The sequence below is a fragment of the Gopherus evgoodei genome, chromosome 2 (genome assembly GCF_007399415.2).
Source record: "Gopherus evgoodei ecotype Sinaloan lineage chromosome 2, rGopEvg1_v1.p, whole genome shotgun sequence".
NCBI lineage: Eukaryota > Metazoa > Chordata > Testudines > Testudinidae > Gopherus > Gopherus evgoodei.
In genome coordinates this window covers 177,336,888-177,356,020 of record NC_044323.1, presented here as the reverse complement: position 1 = coordinate 177,356,020, position 19,133 = coordinate 177,336,888, and the positions used below count along the sequence as shown (strand labels likewise).

Below are 19,133 nucleotides of genomic sequence, written 5' to 3'. Positions count from 1 at the left end.
GCCCTCGTGGCGACTGGCAGAGCACTCCCTGTGGCTTGCCGCCCCAGGCACGCGCTTTGCGTGCTGGTGCCTGGAGCTACCCCTGCCTCTGCCACAGAATAGTCACTGAAGCCAAATTTTTCACAGGTGGCCACTAAATACCTTTTCCTCATTTCCTGAGTGCCCAACTTGAAATACCTGAGGCCAGATTTGTGGAAGCACTGAACACTCACAGCTGCAATAGAAGTCAATTGAGCCCAGTTCTGAATATATGAAGTGCTGCAAAATGCTAACTACTCAGAAAAGTTAGGCCCTTAACCATCTCAAATTGGGCACCCAAAATTAGTGGACATGTTTTACTTTAATCCAGGGGTCACCAACCTTTCAGAAGTGGTGTGCCGAGTCTTCATTTATTCATTTTAAAATAAGGTTTCGCGTGCCAGTAATACATTTTAACTCTTTTTTAGGTTTCTCTCTCTAAGTCTATATATAATATAACTAAACTACTGTTGTAGGTGAAGTAAACAAAGTTTTCAAAATGTTTAAGAAGCTTCATTTAAAATTAAATTAAAATGCTGATCTTACGCCGCTGGCCTGCTCAGCCCACTCCTGGCCTGGGGTTCAGTTCACCTAGGCCAGCAGCGGGCTGAGCAGGGCCTGCGGCCAGAAACTCAGGTTGGCAGCGGGCTGAGCGGGGCCGGTGGCTGGGACCCCAGCTGGCAAGGGGCCGGCAGTCAGAACCCCAGACTGGCGGTGGACTGAGCGGGGCCAGCAGCCAGAACCCCAGACCGGTGGCGGGCTGAGTGGGGTCAGCACCCCAGACCAGCAGCGGGCCGAGCTGCTCAGCCATCTGACGGTCTGGGGTTCCATCCGCTGGCTCCTGCCAGCCAGGGTCCCAGCTGCCAGCCCCGCTCAGCCCACTGCCAGTCTGGGGTTCTGGCTGCTGGCCCTTTGCCAGTTGAGGTCCCGGCCGTCGGCCCCACTCAGCCTACTGCCAGCCTGGGGTCCCGGCCCTGCCCACATACAGTGGGTACCTACCTTCTCCCTGGTTCTGGCCCATTCTCTTCCTCTGTCTCTCTCTGCATTGAGCTGAGGATGGGGGTGCACTGAGCACAGGGCTGGGGGTGAAGGAGCAGGCTAGGGGTTGGGGTGCAGGGTCTAGCCAGGAGATAGAATGAGGGAGGGGGCTCAGGATTGGGGCAGGAGGTTTGGGTGTGAAGCGATTACCTGGGCAGCTCCCATTTGGTGCAAGGGGTGCAGGTGGGAATGTGTGTGGGGAATGGTGCAGAAGCTCCCATTTGGTGCTCAGGGTAGGGACGTGGGGGCTACAAGAGTCAGGGCAGGAGGTGTGGGGGGGCTGGGTATGTGTGGGGAGTGCAGGAGTCAGGGCAGAGGGTGTGGGGAGTGAAGGAGTCAGGGCATGGGGTGTTGGGGGGCTGGGTATGTGTGGAGGGTGCAGGAGTCAGGGATGGGGTCGGGAGTGGGATGCAGGGAGCTGGGGTGCAAGGGGGCTGCAGGGGTCAGGGCAGAGGGCTGGGGGGGTGGGCTGGGATCAGGTGGGTGCTCCCAGCCCCCTGCCCTGAGCGGCTCACAGCACGGGGCTGGAGGGATATGCCCCGCTCCTACCCTCCTTCCCCAAGGCCCCACTCCTGCCTCTCTTCCCTGCCTCCTTACTGGTATGAGCAGCAAGGGCGCTGGGGCTGCTCTTCTCCCCTCCCTCGCAAGGGCCATTGGCAGCAGGAGGGGAGAGGAGGTAGGGCTCAACACAGCACGCTGGGGGAAGAGGCGGGGGAGGGAGAAGCTTGGGTGTTGGCAGAGCCTGCTGTACAGCAGCAGCCGGCAGGACCAAGCTTGCTTCTGCCCCCGCCAGAGAGAGTGGTAGGTGGGGGGCGGAGAAGAGTGAGCTGGGTCGGGTAGCATTTTTAATGGCACACTGCTGCCGGCCGTGGTCCAGCTCAGCCCGCTGCTGGGGTTCAGCAGCGGGCTGAGCGGGACCCCGGCAGGCAGCTGCGTGCCATTAAAAATCAGCTTGCGTGCCATCTTTGGCACACGTGCTGACCCCTGCTTTAATCTGTTGGTGCCTCCGTTCATCATTTGTAAAATTGGGGTAGTGAAGATTGATTAAGGTTTGTGAAACACTCAGATTCTATCATGAGGAGCGCTATAAAAAAAAGCCCATGAGAAATATTAATTAGTTCTTCAGAGCAGGGTTCAAATAGTGTGCCATGAGTAAGGCCTTGGACAATGAGGATAAAACAAAATATTCAACAGCTAGCCGTTCAGTGAGCACCGTCCATCCTGTGCCAGGAATGAGATAGAGGTCCTGTGGAAAAAATAGTTTGTGACCATATATTAAAAACTGTATCGTACTTTTTGCATACAGGAACAGCAGAAAGGTAGGAATGGATAGGGAACATGGACCAGGTAGAGAAGACTGGAGGGGAGCGAAAGAGAAAGACTGTTAGTGGAAAGTCAGAAATGGGCAAGAAGTGGTCTGAGCAAGCTACCTATGACCGGATAGGAAAGAATGTCTACAGCACAGACTCAAGACAGACAGAATCAGATGCTATCACTGATCCACGCACAAACTTCTCTTCATTTCAAGGATACTATCTAGTCTCCTGCATATGTAGAAAAAGAGGACTTTTGAATTCAGTAGATAGAAGTGAAATTCCAGCACCATAATGAACCATTTCTTAACACTTAGTCAAATTGTCCCTAGTATTTTATATCCATAAATAGTTCTCTTTTTCTGCATTTACACTGTGGTCATCATCACTGTGATATCTGAGAACCGAATCAAGATTTTAATCATACTTAAACTCCCGCAAGCAGTTAATTCAGTAATGTTTGTGCAGCTCATTAAACACGTAAAACACTGTATAAGTGATAGGTTTGTATTATTATGGGGAAGTAAATAAATGGGGGGGAACTGAGGCAGTGAGGTGAAGTGATTTTTCCCAAGACTACACTGCAAGCCAACTGGAGACATGAGAGTCAGGAATTCCTCACTCAGCTAGAAGCTCATTCTGCTGTCAGACCCTCACATTATGGGTCTGACTCAAAACCCACTGAAATAAATGGGAGTGTTTCCACAGCCTCCAGCTTTGGATCAGGTAGGCCCTGCAAACAAAGGTCAAGACAACAATTGCAAGTGGCTGAAAGAATCACACAGTCTAAGGGAGAAGTATAATTTGTTTGTGAATCATAAATTCTGCCCTAACTCCAGTACTCTGGAAGAGAATCCATTTATAAATATCCAGCTATAAATATCAACTATAGCTACTATTCTTAACACCAGAATCCTGGCCATGTAGTCAGGGCATTTATGGGAGGTATAGTTTGCATCTACACCTCTACCCCGATCTAATGTGGTCCTCAGGAGACAAAAAATCTCACTGCATTATAGGTGAGACCGCATCATATTGAACTTGCTTTGGCCCCCCCGTTCCTTGGTTCCCTGACCACTCCCTCCAGAGACCCCTGCCCCTAATGACCCCCAGGACCCCACTTCTTACCCAGACCCCCTGCTCCCTGTCCCCTGACTGCTCCAACCTCTATCCACACTCTCCACCCCCTGACAGGGGTAGAGGTGTAATTATGGTGTTTTCCCCTGTAATTAAATATTTCGTTAGCTAAAATCTCAATAAACCTTTCAACAAAATGTCTGTGGGTATTAATTCATTTTAATTATTTAACTAAACACTAATTAGCGTACATTTTAGTCAAGTGGCTAATCTCTGTTATTATAGTTAGTGAAATTGCCAGATTAAAATAATTTCTCTCTGTCCTGAGTACATATTATAACATGGAATTTTGCCACAGGAAAAACACCAGTGCTATGAAAAGCTGAATTTTACGAAGTATATACTGGAAAAAGGTTTTCTGTTTTCCCAACAGTCCTTTCTCCCTCCGCGTCCCCATCCCCCACCCCAACTAGGCAGAAGTTTTCCCAAGAAAGCAGTGAGAATAAATAGAGCTCTCACCTTCAAACGACTAAGTTAAAGGCCTCTTATTTTAATTACGGATGAGGAACAATATTTTTGGCTCAGCTTCAAAGCTCACACGCACCCAGGTGTTTAAGGGATTGTTACGCATTGACAGATATTTACTGAGGCATTAGTTACTATAAGTCCCTAAAACTTTCTTCAGCTGAACATTTTTGTTTACTTTTCTTCAAAGACAAGTTGACATAATAGTCTAGACTGCATAACGTCAACCTCAAAGGAGATTTTTGCACAGAAATGTGAGGGGGTTTTACTGCATTATTTGTAAAAATTTTATATCCTTTCTTAATACTTTTTTGTATATCACACTCAGTCTACAGTTTGCACTACTTCAGATCTCCAGAAAAATTATTCTGCATGTGATACTGCTGAATCATCAATATCTTTTCTTCTGAACAACCAAACACAAACAGAATGAAAAATTGTATCCACCATAAAATGTAGTCTTGCAGAGTCAAGATTTTGAAGGTACAGCCTAGCACAACTGTAAATCAAATCATTTCAGTATGTTATTTTTAGTGTTGCCTAGATAAAAATCTTGAAGAGTTTGCTGACATGCAGGACTTACTGCATAAATTGTGTGTAGAAAACGATGCATGCAAAGTTATAACATGAAATATTAACAACTTTGCATTTGTAAAGCACCTTTATTCAACAGATCACAAAGCACCTCACAAAGCTAGGAAATTGGAACTAGATCCTGCAAAGAGCTCCATGTAAGGGAACTCCTGTGCCTGTGAGAAACTAAAAGAAAGTCAATGGGCTCCGTGTGGGTGCAAGGTCTCTCCACATGGAACTCTTTGTAGGACCAGGTCCTTAACCCTCATAACCCTGACTGGTAAGTATTATAGTATTATTTCCATTTTACAAATGGTTAAACTGAAAAAATATTGCCCAAGCTCACATTAGTAGAGTGTGTTTCTCCTGACTCCCAGTCCAGTGCTTTAATCAAAAGACCAATATACTCTAAGTAGACAATGTCTCATCTCAGAATTCAGTTGATTTTGCACCAATAGGGCTTTTCTTTGTCCTTAAAAAAAGGGGATGGGGGAGCTAAAGAAGTTTCCTTTATATTCTGGAGGAAAAGGTAATTGGCTACAGGACTGAACATTTATCTGCTAAATTCGCCCCAGAACATTTTGACTTTTAAACCACTTTAAACACACATTCACACCCTCCCACCCAGGAGTAAATATATGCACACTATATACAAATCTGACCTTAGCTTGAGACAGATTGATGTTAACTTTGCCATTTGTTTTGAACAAACCAATTCCAATCCAGTTGGGGACAGTTATTTTCTAAACTATAAACACTGCCTGCAAATCAATTTTCCCTTTAGATTAGAAACTCAGACAATATTTGTATAAATATCCTGTTGCAAACAGAAAGACTTTACTACACTAACTGCCAGCTAAAAATAATGACAGTTTTAACCCTTAACAGAATGATGTTCTGTTGCAGGAGAACACACTATATAAATGGGAGAAGTGAAGGACATACCCCACCCCAATTTTATCATGTGGGAGAAATCTTTCTACGCACATCAAGCTACCATATTTCATTCTTGATACAAATGAAATTGTTTAATAAATGTTGACCATTAAGGCACCATATCCTTCCTTTGATCTTCAGCTCAAGCCATTGTTTCATTTTTTAAAAAAAAAATAGATTAGTTGTTTGGACAGTGTAGGAGGATTCTGAGGTCTGTACTAACAGGATATTTACATTTGAAAAAATAATCATCATCCCAACCAAGGGCTGACATAGTTGATTAACCATAAATCCTCTCAGCCTTCCCACTCCTGACCCAACACTTCGCCGAGAGAAAGCAAGAACATTTCTGAGCAAAAAATATACATAACGGTCTGTTTCCAGAAATAAATCTGTTTCTTCCCTTCACTTTTCAGGTCTCCCTTAAATGAGTAACCCACTTCCAAACAGAGTTGAAACTCAAATTCCCTCTTCTGTTTCTACAAACTCAGCATTCTATATATATTTGGAACACAAATGTAAATAGGGTTGAATTCCTCTCTGTTCTGCCTCAGCATCATAAAAGGCTGCATTACTACAGTCTGCCGTGTTCTATGAAGTAGAATGTCTCTCCCATTTATAATGAAGCTGGTCACGAACACTTGAAAGTCAGTGAGACTTGTGTCACCTACATTCTTTTGGTGCTTTTGACAATCTCTCTTATTTTGTGTATTTAAAAAATGAACACTAGTGCTGAAAGAACCCAGGGACAGAGAATAACCTCTTGGGACATGTCTACGCTCCAATCACGGGGTGTAATTGTAGCTTGAGTAGACCTACCTGAGCTAGCTTTAATCTAGCTAGCTTGGGTGACAGAGCTTTGAAGCCATGGCACCACAGACTTCAGAGAAGGTTAACCACCAAAGTCCTGAGTATTCTGGGCAGGCTTGTATGGACAGCACAGAAGCACATGCTGATGACGCTTCAATGCTACTGGTATCTGAGCTAGCTAGAATCTAGATTCTAGCTAGCTCAGGTGTGTCTACATGAGCTGCAGTCACATACTATGATTGCAGCATAGACATAACCTCTGTCTTTGAAAACTTAAAAGCTGAAAGGAAGCAGAAGCTGATGGATGTATTGTTTTATAAAATGTTTCATTTCCACCTCCTAACCTCAGACTAGCCTACAATTTGTTTCAAAATTTAGACTGCTACATTCAAAATAAGTCCAAAGTTACTTCAAATCTGTTTTACAAGACTGTTTTCTACACAATCACAAAATCTATATTAACCATTCAAAGGGGATGCTTAAGGTAGGTCAAATTTCTGGCCAACCTTAAGTTTAATTAATCTTTTCTCAATGTTCTGCTGACATCTTCAGTGGGTTTTGTAATGAAAAAAGGTAATCCATAACAATGATTTGATTTTAATCAGAAATTCAACAACTAAGCACTGTTTTAACCTTACAAAGGACTGGAAGGGGAACCAAAACATTGCTGACACTATTGACTCTGTATAAAAATATTTTCTTTAAAAAGAGAATGTGATTAGATCACACCGCCCTGTATGCCTATTGCAATGTCTCCAGGTGCCATGAGTATCTTTTTTACTTTTTGATTGCTTTAAATAAAGGCAATGTGAAATCACTCCACAATGATTTTATGCTATTTTAAGAAGAACTGATATGACCATTCACTTCCGTTTTGTTGCTTTCTCAGTACATGCCCAAATACAGAATTATAGAGCATTCATCTACGAGAATTTCAGTGCAAGTCTGTACATTGTAACATCTGTAAGCTTGTCATAAGCCTCGTCTACAATGGCGAAAATAAGACCCATTATTCAATACCAATACAGTTCCATCTATAGTAAGCAACAGAAGCCATAGTACAGACAGGGCTCAAGAGTAGGGTATTTTTTTTTAAACCCTTATGTCATCTAACTCCACTCAGGAAGGGTTATTAGCACTGTCATAAGGTCCTAATAAGCAAAACCTCTATGAAGTCAGTCGGCAGTTGTTTTTTTTTCCTTCTTAAGAAGAGCTGAATAAGAGTTTTTATTACATGCTTCTGAACTGATGGACACCTCCTCCCGTACCCTGAGTCCTGAGCGAACCTTGCTCCTTACCAGGTATCTTTCCTAAAAGACTTGTTCCTGTCTCCAGAGTTGTCATAAACAAATAGTTAAGGGTTAATGTCTCTTTTACCTGTAAAGGGTTAACAAACAGGGAACCAAACATCTGACCAGGGGACCAATCAGGAGACAAGATACTTTCAAATCTCGGTGGAGGGAAGCCTTTGTTTGTGTTTTTTGGGTTTTGCTTTGTTCTCTCTGGGCTCTGAGAGTGACTACACGTACCTATAGGCTCTCTAATCTTCTATTCCAATTTTGTAAGTACAAAGGTAGAAAGGCGGTATAGTCTTTTTATTTGTTTTTTCTTTATTTGCAAATGTGTATTTGGCTGAAAGTATTTTAAATTGTATTTCTGCTGGAGGAGGCTGTTTCTCCAATTTCTGTAAGCTGACAGACCCTGTAACTTTTACCATCTAAATTACAGAGATAACTTTTACCTTTTTTCTTTCTTTTTATTAAAAGTTTTGCTTTAAGACTTGTCTGATTTTTTCCCCTTGTTGAGGCTCAAGGGAACTGAGTCTGTACTCACCAGGGAATTGGTGGGGAGAAGGGAAAGGTGAATTTCCTCTTTGTTTTAGATTCACGGAGTTTGAATCTGTATTGCCTCTGGGTGAAGGGAAAAGGTGGGGGGGAGGTATCATTCCTCTCTGTGTGGTGATTCAAGGAGTTTGAATCATGGTGATCTCCTAGTGTACCCAGGGCGGAAAGGAGCTGGGAGGAAGGGAGGAGGGGGAAGGAAAATGGTTTATTCCCCTTTGTTGTGAGACTCAAGGAATTTGGGTCTTGAGGGTCCCCAGGGAAGGTTTTTGGGGAGACCGGACTAGAGTAGAGTTTATCAGGCACTCTACTCTAAGTCCTGATTGGTGGCAGCACTACAGGATCTAAGCTGGTAATTAAGCTTAGGGAAATTCATGCTAGTACCCATATTTTGGACGCTAAAGTTCAGAATTGAGAATTATACTATGACAAGAGTGTGTGTGTAGGGGCATTAAGGTTGCATCCAGTGGCTCATTCTTTTCCCTGACAACTTCATGGGCACCTTTTTGGGGCGATTCACTTATTTTTGTCCCCCTCCCAGGTCTCTTCCCTGCAGTTTCCCCTTTTCTCTTTCTTCAGACACTCAATCTTCTCATCTGTTTCATTTGTTAACTGAGCCTTCATATCCCCTCCCGGTACATTCACGACTTTTCTTACTCAAAGAAACACAGAGCTTTTCACATTTCAGTGACTCGCTCAAATCCAGCCCAGATCAGTAATCACCAAGAGTTATCATCACTCAAAGGTGTCTCATCAGCCTATAGAAATGAATTGTTCCTTTTCCTAGCAGATTTGTGTCTGCATTATACAAGCCACTGTTAAACTGACACCCTTGTTGGCAATCTCAAGAGGAAAGATCAATGACTGAACGGACATCTTATCTCAGCTCTGAAAGTGAATCCTCTTGATCAGGGTTGACGAATAATATCTGGCAGCAGAGCAGTGTGAGAAAGGTGCTGCTGCAGCTTCTTGTGCTGTATCTGTTTTAGATGGATAGATAACTGCAGTTTTGTCAATCCACCACCTCGCACACAAGCACTAAAAATCATTTTTGTTCACCCCAAATCCAGCTAGAATTTCCCCATACTTCTCTTCAATTTAGCTGAGTTAAAGATCCATGGCTAGAATTCAGGATGTCTACAGACTCTTCTTCATTTAGTACAATGTCATCAAATGTCAGGAAATATCAGGTCCTTATTCAAGCCATTAGTCTAAAGGAAGTGTGACAACATAACCTTTTAAGTAAAAGGCAGCTGTTCTTTTTTGGCTTATAAGTCAGCTGCTGGAACTCAATGCAGGCCTTACATACGTTTTGCTGGCTCCCTTTAAAAAAAACTATTGCTTTTTTGCTTTTCAGCCATAAAACACTGTTCCCAATAGACAAAGAAAACAATATATTCCAAATGAATCACTAAAGCAAAACTTTAGGCACAACTTCCGCATAAGTATTTTCATCACAAGGAAAAGAAAATAAGTGGACTGATGATCAAAGGATACAAAGTTACTCAAAGCAAGTGTGTTTCAAACTTCACGTACGGCATCCAAAGAGACTTCAAGACAAGAAGATGGGATGTGTTTATATGTGGACTTTCCTAGGTACAGATGTTGGCGAGCACCTGTAAACAAGTAGCTAGTGTTTGCCTTTAAGAGAGGCAAGGGACAAGTGTACACATTACACTCACTTGGTTACACATTTGGGTCTGGCAACCACACCCTATAGCATCAAAAATGTAAATAGAACCTACACTTGCAGAGTGGCCAGAAGCTTGTGTTTTTTGCAAAACAGTATCTATTTTTTTAAAAATGAAAAATCCACAACTACTTAAGCTAAGAGTAGAAGAAATAAAGTGTGCTCTCTAATGACACAGAATATATGGGCCTAATTTTTCCCTTGTCACTAGAAGCCCAATCTGTGTAGACAAGTCCTGGGCATGCATCCAAAGTGCATGCTTCTCTAGCTAAAACTCATTCTCTGCCCTCCCCCCCGCAACATAAATATATACACATTTTTTATATACATACACACACACGTACACACATATACATAAAATACACACACATATATAAATAAATTCCTTAAGGAAACAGATGAGTAAGGATTAGTAAAGAGTTATGGAGATCTGGGTCACCAGTTCAAATGTAGCCCATGTTAATAGTGACTGAAAATTGCTCCCTGTTTGGCCTAGATGAAACTTCTTTAGGCTTCTCAGTTCAGATTCTAGCATACACCTCACTACAGGCACCCTTGTCAGCAGTATCAACAGGAAAACACCACTGAATGGAGAGACTTGAATTACTTTCTTGATCACTCCAATTCCATGTTGAAGTGCTGCTGGCTGCAGGGTACCATTCCTGTGACTAAACAGAGGGCTGCAGTAGCCAGGACTGTCAATCTTGCATGAGTACTAAATTCCCAATAAAAAGGTACATTTATCTCCCAACTCAACAGTGCAACCTATGTTCAGGCATTGTGTTTATTAAAATATTATTTGAAATATAGATATGGCATGTCAATATCATCATATACAAAACTACTAACAACTACTTTGAAACAAAGACTTCACCAACCTCTAAGAAATGGGAATATTAATTGCTATGGGCCATATCAGAGTCCCATTTCTCTTCACTAGTTTGTAAGTTATAATACTTTACTCAATTCACTCTACTATAATATTACATACAAACAAAAGTTATCAATGCCCCCTAGTGGAAGGAATGTCAGACCTGCTGAAATATGCATTACTATGTCTTGCTCTAATGACTGGTGCACAGAAGCTATACTGAAGGCCTAAAACTACATTAGTTAACAGAGATTCTCCTTCAGCTCCAGTGATGGAAACATGTATTTGTGGAAACGTCCTGCATTTTGGTCTTTAAGCCTGTGTGGTCACAATGAACAGAACAGTCTACGTGTCTATGTAATTTCTACCATTGCTCCCCCTACCCCTTCCATATCAGCTCATATATACTTCTAGCTAGCAAACATGAGATTCCAGCAGACCACAACTTAGGAAACCCAACATTATTCCCTTCAAACATATCAAAATCTTCACTGACATTATGCATCCAATTATTTCACTCCTTTTCTACAAATGCCACTCCTCTCAGCTTCAATTAGTGAATGGTTGCTCGGTCTTCCCAACATTTATTCACCTAAAGCATGGGAATAAAGGGAAACAAGAAGACTTTTTATCAATAGATTAGAAGCAAGAGGAAGACCAAGGACAAGGTAGGCCCACTGCTAAGTGAGGAGGGAGAAACAGTAACAGGAAACTTGGAAATGGCAGAGATGCTTAATGACTTCTTTGTTTCGGTCTTCACTGAGAAGTCTGAAGGAATGTCTAACATAGTGAATGCTTATGGGAAGGAAGTAGGTTTAGAAGATAAAATAAAAAAAGAGCAAGTTAAAAATCACTTAGAAAAGTTAGATGCCTGCAAGTCACCAGGGCCTGATGAAATGCATCCTAGAATACTCAAGGAGTTAATAGAGGAGGTATCTGAGCCTCTAGCTATTATCTTTGGAAAGTCATGGGAGACGGGAGAGATTCCAGAAGACTGGAAAAGTGCAAATATAGTGCCCATCTATAAAAAGGGAAATAAAAACAACCCAGGAAACTACAGACCAGTTAGTTTAACTTCTGTGCCAGGGAAGATAATGGAACAAGTAATTAAAGAAATCATCCGCAAACACTTGGAAGGTGGTACGGTGATAGGGAATAGCCAGCATGGATTTGTAAAGAACAAATCGTGTCAAACCAATCTGATAGCTTTCTTTGATAGGATAACGAGTCTTGTGGATAAGGGAGAAGTGCTGGATGTGGTATACCTAGACTTCAGTAAGGCATTTGATACGGTCTCGCATGATATCCTTATCAAAAAACTAGGCAAATACAATTTAGATGGGGCTACTATAAGGTGGGTGCATAACTGGCTGGATAACCGTACTCAGAGAGTAGTTATTAATGGCTCCCAATCCTGCTGGAAAGGTATAACAAGTGGGGTTTCACAGGGGTCTGTTTTGGGACCGGCTCTGTTCAATATCTTCATCAACGACTTAGATGTTGGCATAGAAAGTACACTTATTAAGTTTGCAGACAATACCAAACCGGGAGGGATTGCAACTGCTTTGGAGGACAGGGTCAAAATTCAAAATCATCTGGACAAATTGGTGAAATGGTCTGAGGTAAACGGGATGAAGTTCAATAAAGACAAATGCAAAGTGCTCCACTTAGGAAGGAACAATCAGTTTCACACATACAGAATGGGAAGAGACTGTCTAGGAAGGAGTATGGCGGAAAGAGATCTCGGGGTCATAGTGGACCACAAGATAAATATGAGTCAACAGTGTGATACTGTTGCAAAAAAAGCAAACGTGATTCTGGGATGCATTAATGGGTGTGTTGTAAACAAGACAAGAAGTCATTCTTCTGCTCTACTCTGCGCTGGTTAGGCCTCAACTGGAGTATTGTGTCCAGTTCTGGGCACCGCATTTCAAGAAAGATGTGGAGAAATTGGAGAGGGTCCAGAGAAGAGCAGCAAGAATGATTAAAGGTCTTGAGAACATGACCTATGAAGGAAGGCTGAAAGAATTGGGTTTATTTAGTTTGGAAAAGAGAAGACTGAGAGGAGACATGATAGCAGTTTTCAGTTATCTAAAAGGGTGTCATCAGGAGGAGGGAGAAAACTTGTTCACCTTAGCCTCTAATGATAGAACAAGAAGCAATGGGCTTAAACTGCAGCAAGGGTGATTTAGGCTGGACATTAGGAAAAAGTTCCTAACTATCAGGGTAGTTAAACACTGGAATAAATTGCCTAGGGAGGTTGTGGAATCTCCATCTCTGGAGATATTTAAGAGTAGGTTAGATAAATGTCTATCAGGGATGGTCTAGACAGTATTTGGTCCTGCCATAAGGGCAGGGGACTGGACTCGATGACCTCTCGAGGTCCCTTCCAGTCCTAGAGTCTATGAATCTATGACCCCAAAAAAAGACATCAATGGAAAGTCTGAGAAAGAAACATCACAAAACACCACCACCTTGCAAACCATCACAAGGAAAAGAAAATATTTCCTTTTAATGCTGTAGTTTGCTGCATCTTCTCTTTCCTTTTATTATAGGAATAGCATCATTAGCCAATAAATTGCTTATGTGGCTCAAATTTACTTTGACATTTAACTGACCATTAATCTCATTTTTGTCTTGATGCTTCACTGCCATGAATGTTATCCCTTAAATATAGCAAATTGTTTCATATTTCTTATAATTTTTGTGCCACAAGTTCTATCTTCCCTATCTTTGCCCCCCACATCTTATTTGACACCAGCGGCCTACCAGCTGTCACTGTACTGGTTGCAAATTCTGCTAAGTATCAACAGGCAGCAAAGTCCAGGGCTTTCTCGTAGGCAGTAGATTGTCTATATCATTATATTTCGAATGTCCATTTGTCTATTAGATTCCTGTTATACAATAGTCAAAGCCTAGTATAGCTAGGAGAGCCTATGGCCTGATACAAAGCCCAATGAAGTTAGTGGAAAGACTACTATTGATTTCAAAGGGCATTGTATCAGGCTCCTACTCAATAGTATTGTTCAACATAGGAACTATATATATAGACAAAGCTCCAGGTCTATGTTGGTGGGTCCCACGCTTCCTGGCAGTTTCAGTGGCCTCAGAAGCTCACTAAGGCCCTCAGTATGACCTCCTTTTCCCAGCATGGCGGCAAAGATTACAGCTTATTGATCTATTTTTAACACAGGCCGGTATGGTAGATGGAAAGGTGGAATACCCACAGTCTCTGCTGCTCCTTAGAGCTCCATAGGCACCGTTTGGTCTCCTACCTGGACCAAAGTCTGTTTCCCCTCTCAAGGGATCTCTGAGGATCATGCAAGGAGGAAGGGGGGAACCTGAGTCTGCCCTCTACTCTGGGTTCCAGCCCAGGGACCCTAATGACAGCAGCTGTTAGCGGCTTCCCTCCTCCACTGACGCTGCTTTGATTCCCTGGGCCACTTCCCCATGTTCCCTTTTCCCAAGCTTCACCCTTACCTCAGGGCTCAGTAATGCTTCCTCTCCTCCAGCTCCTTTCACCTGGGCTCCTCTCAAGAGAACTGGCAAGGAGAACTTTTAAAGCAGTAAAAGTGGGACCTTAATTGGTTCCAGCTGTCTCCATTAGCTTAACAGCCTTAACTGACCCTTTGTCAGTTAATTGAGGTCAAGTGTCAGCATTAGCCTAACAACCTTAACGGGTTAAATTGGCCTCAGGTGTCTTGACTGGCCTGGAGTAGCCCTTGTTTGGCATTCAGGGAACAGGGACCCGCTCATTCTGAGGCTAATATACCTGCCTTCCACTACCCTCTTATATCCTTCTGGCCTGAGTCCATCACTATATATATACACACACGACATATTTGAGGCCTCAAATAATAAGAATAAACTTATATAGCAGGAGACAAAAGCCCACGGGTAAGTCCAAACCATGGAGACCTAGGTGAAGGGTCAGAATCTGGGGCCAACATTGACAATCACAGCAGGAACAAAGGAGAGACAAGAGGAAATACAGACAGGAAATCTAATGCTCATAGATGTCTGTATACTAATGTAAGAAGTATCGGGAATAAACAAGAACAATAAGAAATATTAATGAATAATCACAATTACAGCAAACTGGTATCACAGAAACTTGGTGGGATAAGTCGGCTGAAATATTGGTATACAATGGTACAGCTTGTTCAGGAAGGGGAAAAAATGAGGAGGTGTTGTCTTATATATCAGAGATGTATACACTTGCATTGTGGTTGAGATAGAAGAGGGAGGCAGACCTATTGAAAGTCTCTGGGCAAGAATAAAAGGGTTAAAAACAAAGGTGATATTATGGTAGGAGTTCCACTATAGATCATGTAAGCAGGAAGAAGAGGTGGACGAGTCTGTTTGTTTAAACAATTTAAAAAATCATCCAAAACATAGGACTTGATAGTGATGGGAGACTTCAACTACTCACACATCTTTTGGGAAAATAATACAAGGCACAGATTATCCAGGAAGTCCATGGAATGTATTGGAGAGAACTTTTTATTGAAGAAGGTGAAGAAAGCAACTAGGGGAGAGGCTGTTCTAGATTTGATTCTGACAAACAGGGAGGAACTAGTTGAGAATTTGAAGGTGGAAGGCAGCTTGGATGAAAACGATCGTGAAATGATACGTTCATGATTCTACAGAATGGTAGTAGGGAAACAGCAGAATAAAGACAATGAACTTCAAGAAGGCAGATTTTAGCAAACTCAAGAGAATTGGTAGGTAATATTTCATGGGAAGTAAATCTAAGGGAAAAAAGAGTTCAGGAGAGTTGGCAGGTTTTTTTTAAAAAAAGAAACATTATAATGGGCACAAAAGCAAACTATCCTAATGTATAGGAAAGATAGGAAGTATGGAAACTAGGACAAATTATGAAGGATGAATACAACTCCCTCCCCCCAAGCATGTAGGGACAAAATTAGAAAGTCAAACGCAAAAAATGAGATTAAACTAGCTAAGGACACACAGGATAACAAGAAAACATTTTTAAAATACACTAGAAGCAAGGAGAAGACCAAGAACAAGGTAGGCCCATTAGTCAATGGAGGAGGAAAAGACAATAATAGAAAATGCAGCAATGGCCAAAGTATTAAATGCCTTTTTAGTTACTGTTAACTTATTTAGTGAAAACTGTGATTGGATTATTAACATAGTGAACATCAGTATAAATGGGATAGGATCTGAGGGTAAAATAGGTAAAGAACAAGTTAAGAATTACGTAGACAAGTTAAATGTCTTCAAGTTGGCAGGATCTGATGAAATACAATGTAGAATACTTAAGGAACTGGTTGAAGAGATCTCTGAGCCATTAGTGATTATCTCTGAGAATTCGTGGAGGACAGGAAAGTTACCCGAGGACTGGAAAAAGGGCAAATATAGCACCTATCTATAAAAAAGGTAATAAGGACAACCCAGCTTGTCAGCTTAACTTCGATGCCAGTAATATAATGGAGAAAATAATCAATTTGTAAGCATCTAGAAGAAAATAAGGTGATAAACAACAGTAAACATGGATTGTCAAGAACAAATCATGTCAAACCAACCTAATATTCTCTTCTGACAAGGGAGCAAACCTTGTGGGTAGGGGAAGAAGCAGGCGATGTGATATATCTCAATTTTAGACGGTATCAAAAGCCTTACTCTCATGAGCTTCTCATAAACAAACTGAAGTAATATAGCCTACAGAAACCAACTGTTTGGAAAACCGTACTCAGTAGTTATCATGGTTCACAATCGAGCTGGATAGGCACATTGACTGGGGTCCCACAGGGATCTGTCCTGGGTCTAGTTCTATTAAATATCTTCATAAATGATTTGGATAATGGCATAGAGAGTACACTTATAAAGTTTGTGGATGATATCAAGTAGGGAGAGGTTGCATGTACTTTGGACAACACGATTAGAATTCAAGATGATCTTGACAACCCGGAAATATGGTCTGAAATAAATAGGATGAAATTCAATAAGGACAAATGCAAAGTACTACAAATAGGCAGGAATAATCAACTGCACAAATACAAAATGGGAAATGACTGCCTAGAAAGGAGTACTGCTGAAAAGGATCTGGGGGTTACAGTGGATCACAAACTAAATATGAGTCAACAATGTAATAGTACTGCAAAAACAAGTGAACATCATTCTGGGATATATTAGCTGAAGCGTTGTAAGCAAGATACGAGAAATAATTTTTCCACTCAGCATTGATAAGACATCAACTGGAGTATTGTGTCCAGTTCTGGGCACTACATTTTTGGAAAAATGTGGGCAAATTGGAAAGTCCAGAGGACAGCAACAAAAAAATGATTAAAGGTCTAGAAAACATGACCTACAAGGAAAGATGGAAAAAATTGGGTTTGTTTAGTTTGGAGAAGAGAAGACTGACATAACTGGGGGACATAACAGTCTTCAAGTAAATAAAAAGTTGTTATAAAAAGTAGGGTGATAAATTGTTCTCCTTAAACACTGAGGACAGGACAAGAAGCAATGGGTTTAAATTGCAGCAGAGGAGATTTAGGATAGATGTTAGAAAAAGCTTCCTAGCTGTACAGGTAGTTACACACTAGAACAAATTACCTAGGGAGGTTGTGGTATTGCCGTCACTGGAGGGCGAGGGTGTGGGGGAGGCGTTTAAGAACAAGTTACACAAATACCTGTTAGGGATGGTCTAGGTCAGTGATACTTAGACTGAGGCTCAGGAGACACAAATGGCTCTTTAATGTGATTTACTTATTAACCAATCCAAGTTAGTAAAAGCATCCTAACTGGTCAATATGTTATTAACCAACTGTAGTTGATAAAATAATAATACTTGGTCAGTAATTTTGTTGTGAGAATTTAGATTCAATAGATAGATGCTCGATTAGACAGTAAATGAAACAATGAATACACACTGCTGTGACTCTTTTGGATAATGTTGATGGCTAATTTGGCTCCCGAACCACGGATGTCTGAGTATCACTGGTCTAGCTAATTCTTAGACCTTCCTCTGTGCAGGGGGCTGGACTAGATGACCTACTGAGGTCCCTTCCAGTCCTACATTTCTATGATTCAGTGATTAGATTATCAATTAACCTTTAACAGAGGGATTTCCTGGAAATCATAACCTACATAGTTTTCCAGTGCATTGAATTTGATCTTCCTGTAAAAGTAAAGCACTTTTTTTTTTTACCTATCAAAATATAAAGTTCAGCTCCTGTAATTCTAGGGCTGTCTTCTCCTTCTCATTTTCCTTGGTGTCACTCCCCTAAAGTCAATCAAGTTACTATACTTCTGATTTACAAAAGTGCAGCTTGGAGGAGAATGAGGAATACATTGCTTAGCAATGTTTCTGTAGCAGTTTCACTCTAGATTTCCAGAACAGGCTCTATTACATCCTTTTAGCATCTATTTGAAATGGAACATACCCATTTTAGTGTGCATTAATAATATTAGCAATATAGAACCTTTAGTCTAAAATTACATGGCTTCCTCCTAGACTCTTGTCTTACTTTAAGTCAACAAAATTATACTCCCCGAATGATATTCTAGACTAAGTTATTGTAGATCAGGGGTCAGCAACCTTTAAGCAGTGGTGTGCCGAGTCTTCATTTATTCACTCTAATTTAAGGTTTTGCGTGCCGGTAATACATTTTAACATTTTTAGAAGGTCTCTTTCTATAAGTCTATAATATATAACTAAACTATTGTTGTATGTAAAGTAAATAAGGCTTTTAAAATGTTTAAGAAGCTTCATTTAAAATTAAATTAAAATGCAGAGCCTCCCGGACTGGTGGCCAGGACCCAGGAAGTATGAGTGACACTGAAAATCAGATGGTGTGCCGCCTTCGGCACCTGTGCCAGAGGTTGCCTACTCCTGCTGTAGAGTTTATTCAGTCCATATCCATTTTATATTTTATGAAGTCTACTTCCCAATAAATGAAACCTGAACAGTAACAACCCCTATTAACCTGGGCAAAAAATATTCTACTAAGTGATTTCTGCACCTTTCGAATATTCCCATCTCTTTAAAAAAGGAGCCCTTCACCCTAGGCTTCACAGTTTCTGTGGTTAGTGAAAAAGAGTGACTGTCCTTTATGTACCTGTTCTGATGTTCTTGCAGGACTTGATAGATGTTGATAAGAAAGGTTTGATTTTTAAAACTCCCCATGACACAGTCCTTGTAGATTCGGAATTCTGCAGCAGTAACAGCCTCCCCCTCTGGGATCTGAGACAAGTTAAACTTGAACTCTTTGTGGTGTCGTTGGTGAGGTGTGAACTCCTTGTCATATTCAACTAAAACATTAAAAAACAAAAAACAGATTGTGACAAATTGAAATTAATAACAAGAGTTTTCTCATACATTGTCATCTCACAGCTCTTTACATCATTCATTAAGCCCCATGTTACCCTGTGAGAGAGGAAATTATTTATTTTCTCCATTCTGAAGATGGGGTTAT

General features: G+C 41.4%; 1 protein-coding gene across 1 annotated transcript in view; it reads right to left on the bottom strand.

Moving 5' to 3' along the window:
- Positions 1 to 19,133, bottom strand: part of BMP6 (bone morphogenetic protein 6) — a 173,928-nt gene that overhangs the window by 25,823 nt on the left and 128,972 nt on the right. Inside the window, exon 2 of the mRNA XM_030552371.1 lies at positions 18,777 to 18,969. Within this exon, the coding sequence (XP_030408231.1) occupies positions 18,777 to 18,969 (193 nt within the window). The remainder of the gene's footprint in view (positions 1 to 18,776; positions 18,970 to 19,133) is intronic.